At 39.1% G+C, this 7,415-nt stretch overlaps 1 protein-coding gene across 1 annotated transcript; it reads left to right on the plus strand.

The window, feature by feature from the left end:
- The first annotated feature begins 562 nt into the window (after positions 1–562).
- On the plus strand, positions 563–5,238 carry mtfp1 (mitochondrial fission process 1). Its single transcript, XM_020600955.1, has 4 exons — positions 563–813; positions 3,277–3,404; positions 4,175–4,407; positions 4,487–5,238. Exons 1-4 carry the CDS (start codon positions 744–746, stop codon positions 4,551–4,553), a joined length of 498 nt encoding a protein of 165 aa, XP_020456611.1. The 5' UTR covers positions 563–743; the 3' UTR covers positions 4,554–5,238.
- Positions 5,239–7,415: the final 2,177 nt, after the last annotated feature.

The raw sequence follows: 7,415 nt of genomic DNA on the forward strand, positions 1-7,415 counted from the left end.
GGGGGCGTTAATCCCCCTTAAGCTGCATACAACCCGCCAATAAACTACAGAAGAGCAAGAGGAAGGAGGAAGAGAAGAAGAAGACATTTATTTTTCTTTCAAAAAGCAGATTTTTTTCTAGCTTTATTGAGAATATACATAACAAATAGGGCAATATAACAATTTTTCAAATATGGTGAATGTAATAGGGTTTCAGAGGAAACAGTAACAAGCAATAAAATGTGAAAATTTCGTGATTTAACCAATCAATATAACTCATGGGATGAGTCAAACATGTTAACAATACGAGGAAAACATAGATAAATAGGTAAAGAAATTAAATAAAAGAAGACAATTATATCATGGATAAATTAATATATAGCTTTTAGAATTTTGTTTTTATCTATGGGTAGACATTGCAACATAGTTAACCATTTTTGTCTTTTTTTTGTCATTATCATAACAAACGTTATGTCATCTCTGGAAAGAAGGGCTGGCAATGCTTGAAGCTATTTATTTATCCATGTAAGAATATGAAGCCAGAATGTGTACATATTATTAAAAAAAAGAGCAAATACGTGTGTCTCTCTGCTGCCCCCAGTATCGACCTGAGGTCTGTTGCAGACTGGAATGTTTTGGTAGCCAATTGGATGCTGGTGCGACTGAGATCGCGGTGCATCTCAACTGTCACTGCTGCCTGTCCGCTTTTATACACGCTGAGGCTGGTTAGTACTGTAGCACTAGGGGATGGCGTATAGGAAGTAATGGATCCCATTGAAGAAAAACCGAGCAAAACTGTCGACATTTATCGCGACACATGGGTCCGCTTGCTAGGTATGTAGAGTCCCTTCTGCTTTTTAACAGGCTGTTACAGACCTGTAGTAGAACAGACACAACCCCGAAGCTGGGTGCTAGCTAGCTACAAGTTAGCATAGCGAGCTAACCACTAATTTTAAGGGCTAATTATAGCAAACTTGGGTGGTGAAGGACATTGTGTTATTGCAGGACGTAATGGACGTCAAGGCTGAACAATACTGTTGTTTATGCCGTTCCTTTAATGTATTTCCTGTTAGTAAGAAGAGTTGTCTCTAGTCCCACCTCAGTAAAAATACTCGTTGTTTAGCAAGTTGAGGCAGTGGCTCACATGACTGTAAACGCCCGCAGGCACGACCAGACTGAAAACTTAAACGCTGTATGGCAGGTGTAACTTAGTACCTGTTTTCGTTGCTGCCCTTCTCTGATTGAAAGGGCTCTGGTTACACTGGTTACCCAGTGAGCTATTAGGCGAGAAGGATACTACTAACTGTGAGGATACTGCAGCAGTTCCCACTGTGCTGCCTCTTCCCCGTGTTTACATGCCTTAACCGTTTCATGACACGTCAATGTGTTAATCCCCCTCCATAAATCAAAATCCTTTAAGCCTGACCATACAGTTAAATATCATTATCTCCACGTTGACACATGTGTATAAAGAAAAACACCTAAAGCTGGTCATACATCTGTTCTTAGTATTTGTGTAATTTTAGTACATGGAGCTGGTGTCTTATAACTGGAGCTTGCATAAAAGGTGCGCATATTAACTAAATGCCCTGCAGGAAGATAATCTAATCTAGACACCCATTGTCATAATACTCAAGTGTACCAGTAGAGCGCTTATCATTTTGTGCTCAGCTGCTCACTGTTATTAAACCCAGCTTTTGAGTAAATATCATCATTTAGGAAATTTTAACATAACACATTTTTCAGATTTTTTTTCGTTATGTTAAAAAGTTCAGCATGTCTAGTTTTTTTTTGTAGAGTTTTTTTTTTTAACTATACCACTTGACTCAAACTGTGAACTGTGAAGCAAGAACATCTTGCTTACAGTACCGTCCTCTGAGATGCATGTTTTCTTCACTCGGATGTTGGGTGTGATGTAAACAACAACAACATGTTACACAAACCGATCTTTGAAATTATAACTGCTTACTGCATTTGTGAATTTAGTTTTTAATCTGCAGAATTCGCTTCTCTCTTCCTCTGAAACCGAAAGTGACTTGAATACAGTATGTCCCCGTGGTTATAGGTAGTGATGAGTTCGGACTTTATAATTGATATTGGGTATTGCTAAGCCCTAGACATGGCTGACAACACAGTTTGATGAGTAGTGTATTTGCTGCTGCTTAACACAACTAAAAGATAAAGCTGATTTTACATTTACTGTTGTTGCAGAAGTATGAGTCACTTCTGCTTCTCTCACTAAAGGCTGATTTTCAGTGGAATTATTAATCAGACAAGAGATACTGTAACTGTTGAGCATTTACTATAAGGTGTCAAAATATGGGGTAATCCCAACTTCATTTACTTCACTATTTGTATGAAAATTCCTGTTTTGTGTTGAGCCCTTTCACTATTCTATGAAAACAGTGCATTGCATCACAAAAGTAATGCAGGAAACTTTTTTTGGACACTGTTCTAATCATGAATATGCATCTTGTAGGGACGCACTGATCCGGCTCCTTTTCTCCTAATCCAGATTTGTTAACTCAGGATATCCGCAGAGACCAGGCACTCTTCCTTCCCCACACATAAAATGTTTATACCACATTGAGTGGAACTCATTGGGATCATTATTATAATCTTTGTTTTTTTTTAAGTATGTAATGATACTGCCGCAGGAGATTTAATCATACAGCGTTTTTATTATCCACTTGATAGTTGTGAGTATTAAGTAATTTTCAATAGCCAAAGAGCTTTACTGTGGAGATAAATTGTCAACAAATTGTATTTGTTTGGGTGCGATATTTTTGTTTGTAACATAGGTGCTGTCTTCAACACAGGTAGCACAGCAAAGTGCAGTGTTTGCACAATGGCCTCAGTTTTTCCAGCAGTATCAGATACAGTATCAGTGACGGAGACAGCAGCAGAATTTGACTCCACCACGCTCTGATGGTTTTGTCATCACAGAACCAAAGCTGCTGCTCCCTGTGTGACTGGAGTTAATTTTACCACTGATTTACATGGACTGTGGTGCATGGCCCAGAAGATTTCATAATGAGTGATCAAGGATACTTCTGTCATTCCACTCACTTGGAATAGATGTTGCATAATTTTCCAAATGCTGTTCTCACTAGATTAAGTTGAAGTTTATTAGCCTCTTGTATGTTGCAGTAAGATACATATACTGTACAATATGTCCTGGGAAATGGAGAATGCAGTGCTAAAAATACACACAGTTTCACACCACGGTTTCTAGGTTATTATACATTTGGAGGTTAAACGCTTAACTGCATTTGTACATGTACTATATGCCCACAGGCTATGCTAATGAGGTCGGGGAGTCTTTTCGTGCTCTGGTGCCAGTGAGTCTGGTATGGGGCAGCTATGCTGTGGCCACTGCGTACGTTACAGCTGATGCTGTTGACAAAGGGAAGAAAGCAGCTGTGGTAAGATATTGCTTTTTGTATTTGTTCTCTTTAGGGCTGCACAATTTGGGACAATAATCTAATTGTGACTTTATTTATTTATTTTTTTCCAATATTGTGATTTATCCTGCCCCCCCCCCCCCTTCTTTTTTTACTTGTGACGTTAACTGCCTGATACATGCCCTGGTGATGCTGAGTGTGTGGTACTTTGCTTTGTATTAAAATGTTTCACTTTCCTCTTTATAACTAGGGATTTGCCTGTAGACTAGAGCATGTGAGAATTCAAACTGGACAATACAGCAGTAAATACAGGACAGGCAAATTTTCTTTTCTTCCTTCCTTCATAAAATTCTCCAGGTCTGAGCTCATCGCAGACTTTGAGTAGTGTATGAGAATGTCTGATGGATCCAGAGCAGAAAACCGAGCTATACATCACTACCCTGCTAAATAAACTCAGTTTCACTGTGTTAAATTGCAATTTCATTTTGAAAACAATTAATTGTTCAGCCCATTGATATTCATATTGTCCACATTTCCATTACGATGGAATGAAAGAGGGATATAACTCAATATTAGCTCAACTTTTACCCTGATCAAAGAAACTAAAACAAAGAAAGTAGAAATTTAAGCCCATTGTTATCATATCAAGTAATGCGCATCCTCAGTGTTTGATTTAACAGGAATTAGTGGGATTATTCTTCAAACAATCTGCTTCACTCTGATTATTTCTAAAGACTTGATAGAAATGGCCACTACTACCTTAATTTCTGATCCTCCATCTGTTCCTCAAGGCCCATGGGGACAATCCGGGGAAGACGACACAGGTGGCAGTGGCAGTGGTGGACACGTTTGTGTGGCAGGCCCTCGCCTCTGTGATCATCCCAGGTTTCACTATTAACCGCGTGTGTGCCGCTTCACTCTTCCTGCTGGGCAGAACCACCAAGTGGCCCCTGCCTGTCCGCAAGTGGGCCACCACAGCTATCGGCCTCTCCACAATCCCCTTCATCATTACTCCTATAGACAGGTCAGTACAAGTGTATTTGTTTTTGTGTTTCTCTGTCTTATCCATCATTAACTCAACATCTACTCTTTACATGCTGTAGGTCAGTGGATTTCCTGCTGGATTCGAGCCTTAGGAAGGTCTACAGTGAGGGAGAAAAGCACAAATAAGGTCATCAAGGACAGACTGTGAGGTCAGGTCCTCCTAGGCAGAGACCAGTGCCATCTACGCAGACCTGTGCTGGTTATCCACCACTGTGAAGCAGTAAAGATGTGTGAAGAAGGATGTCATGAAGCAAGATTTCAGTTAAAAATACACATAAAATAGATTTTATTTCTGAATGATAATATATCAGTTGTTGTGAAAGATCCCCCTGGGGGATCCTTAACTTTAACTTCTCAGGGCCATCTGGGTAGCAGCACCAAAAATATGTTTAACGTAACAGAATGAAATATGTATAAATACTTGACACAGTGAAATCCTGCTATTTGCAGTATTTTTCAGCAGGGGTACAGTGTGCTGTTACTGTATATTCCAGTGATCATGCCTTCATGGGCTAGGATTTTGGGTCATTTCTCAGGCCTGCACATTATGTCAAAATGTCAAGAGATGAAATGTACATCAGCCGTTTTCAGTGGTACAGTATTGACAGGCCAAAAGCCAGTTTGCCATGATGTCCTTTACTTACATTACTTACTTAAAGCTAGTCTTAGACTGTTTTTTTAACAACAGTTATAGTCGGTATGCAGTCATTTGTTCTCTTAAAGAACATGTAGTAATACCAAGTAGTGCACCAGTACCTAAGAGTTTCTCAATACATTTGTAGTCAGACAGTCCTAACATAAAATACTGTAACTTTAGCCGGACATCTTTACTTTAGTGTGTTCCACATCAGAAGTAAAGCCATTTGGACTCCATAATTGGCTTCCGACTGCTCTGAGACAGTATGGCATGGAGTGTATAAATTGATCCATCAGACTCCTCAAAACACACTTTGCATTGAACGTTTTATCTCATACAAGCACTTGTCAACTACCTGAGAAGGCCAGTGTAGTACTGTAGCTATTAAGAGATTTGTTTCAAAACACAGATATTATATGTTTATTATTGCCAAGGCTTTTCTTTGAGGAGACAAGTAAAATGCAGTATCTCATGTTGAACTATGCAAGAGAATCGAGACACTGTGTACATATTTGAGTTGTGGGAATTACAGGGACTGTTCTCCCACGATTTGATTTGAGTTGTCCTGTAAAGACACAGAGGAACAAACCATATTAGAAAAGGTTATCTTGGCCACCAGTGTATCATCTTAGCAATAACTTCTGTCTAATATGTTTCTGTTACACCACATTGTCTTTGCTATAAAGGATGCAGCGATATATGCTGGAAGAATTAACCGTTAAAACTTGGGGTGGACCAATTATGTTTTACGTGCTGGCACTGACGCCATCTGTTTAATGCTATTTAATAGCTAGTCCGGGTGATAAAGCCACTTTAACAGCACTTCTTTTAGATGGTTGAAACACTTGTGCTCAAGGCTTCAGTGTGTGCTGTACTGGACGTTTTCATCCATTTAAGTGCAGGCTTTTGCCTTGTAGAAGTGTAAGCATATAGACCTTTTATAGTCTGACAGTTTGATAGCAGGAAGAGCACAGGTGTAAGTTCTAAATGTTCCAGTATCAACACTGATTCTTTCTGCTATGACATGTCAACACATCAGCATTTTAACATTTAAAAATTTACATAGAAATTGTATTTTTTATTGTTGCATGCTGCAAAAGGGAATTGTTTCCTTTTTTTTTTTAATGTTTTTGTTCATTTTATTATCTGGCAGTGGTGTTGTGGGAAGTGGGTTTTGTCACATTTTCAGCCTTAATTGAAAACAGAAATACCAAACCTCAAACTCTGTTATGTCTTTGTAGTTTTTTTTTATTTTTTTTTTATGTGAAATCAACTGTTGAAAGCTGCAAGGGCGTAGGTTTGATCTCAACATTGGTAGGCACAAGACATCAAACCCGAATTAAAGCCTCACCTGAAGCACTGAAGATGCACCTGTTCCCTCATCAGCCTGCTCTGCTTTTCTTACCTGATGCTGCTTCCAACTTACAAAATTCATTTGCATGGGGTTTCTAGTCTAACACTGAAGTTATTGAAAAGCTGATTTTTCCCAATAAGAATCCCCCCAAATTGTATAAAGCATATTGTTTTGCCAACCAAGTGTTGTAGTACAATCAGCTGACGGTCATTGATGTGTGAAGTCATTTTGGTAGCACTACACTGGATGAGAGTAAAAGTTACTAAATATTTTGAGTGTTGCACTTTATAGATGGTCCCAGCGCACTCGTCTGGCAGCCGGATGCACATTGAGACCAATGTTATTTATCTGGAGCAGCTCATTTTGATAAAAATGAGCTTGCAGCTTGTTGTCAACATTACTATGAAACAAAAGAGGCATCGTTTGTATTTAGCAATGCTTCGCTATTGATCTGGAAACTTCAAATCTGTGAATATCTTTCCTACTTTGCTGAAGTCAGCCACTATAATATACTGTTGTCAGCCTGCTGACCGACAACTATCGTCTCCATGTCGGGAAGCAAATATGACATTTGCACGTAACTTGAGCTTTAGATCGCCCCCTCCCTTTCACTCAGTCAGACGCATCAGAATGATCTAATGTGACTTCACTCCAAAGATAATGCACCTGAGTCTGCTCAAATATTAGTAGAGACATTTATGTCTTCCCAAAATACTGCTAGGCCATGTCCCTAGCACCCATATACAAAACTACACCCTTGGGAAGCTGTAGCTCAGTTCATTGTATTGGACACAGAACTGTCAGCAATTTTGTTCTGTAACATCTTGGAGGACACTGGGAAAATTCTACTGAAATAAATTTCTTAATGATGGAAATGTCTGCCTTTGGTCTGTTTGGCTAATGAATGGTGATACAGTTCCATGTCAAGGAAAATTTATTGTCCCTGTTATATTTATTCGCTCTGTTTCAGTACAAATACCAAAGACAAAACCACTTT

This window comes from Monopterus albus, unplaced genomic scaffold (genome assembly GCF_001952655.1).
Source record: "Monopterus albus unplaced genomic scaffold, M_albus_1.0 scaffold49.1, whole genome shotgun sequence".
Classification (NCBI taxonomy): Eukaryota; Metazoa; Chordata; class Actinopteri; order Synbranchiformes; family Synbranchidae; genus Monopterus; species Monopterus albus.

Bases quoted from the DNA above. Each gene is read 5' to 3' on its own strand.
- mtfp1 (XM_020600955.1), top strand. From the start codon at position 744: ATGGATCCCATTGAAGAAAAACCGAGCAAAACTGTCGACATTTATCGC. The intron at 814-3,276 runs GTATGTAGAGTC...ATATGCCCACAG, and splicing joins CACATGGGTCCGCTTGCTAG to GCTATGCTAATGAGGTCGGG. The intron at 4,408-4,486 runs GTCAGTACAAGT...TACATGCTGTAG, and splicing joins ATCATTACTCCTATAGACAG to GTCAGTGGATTTCCTGCTGG.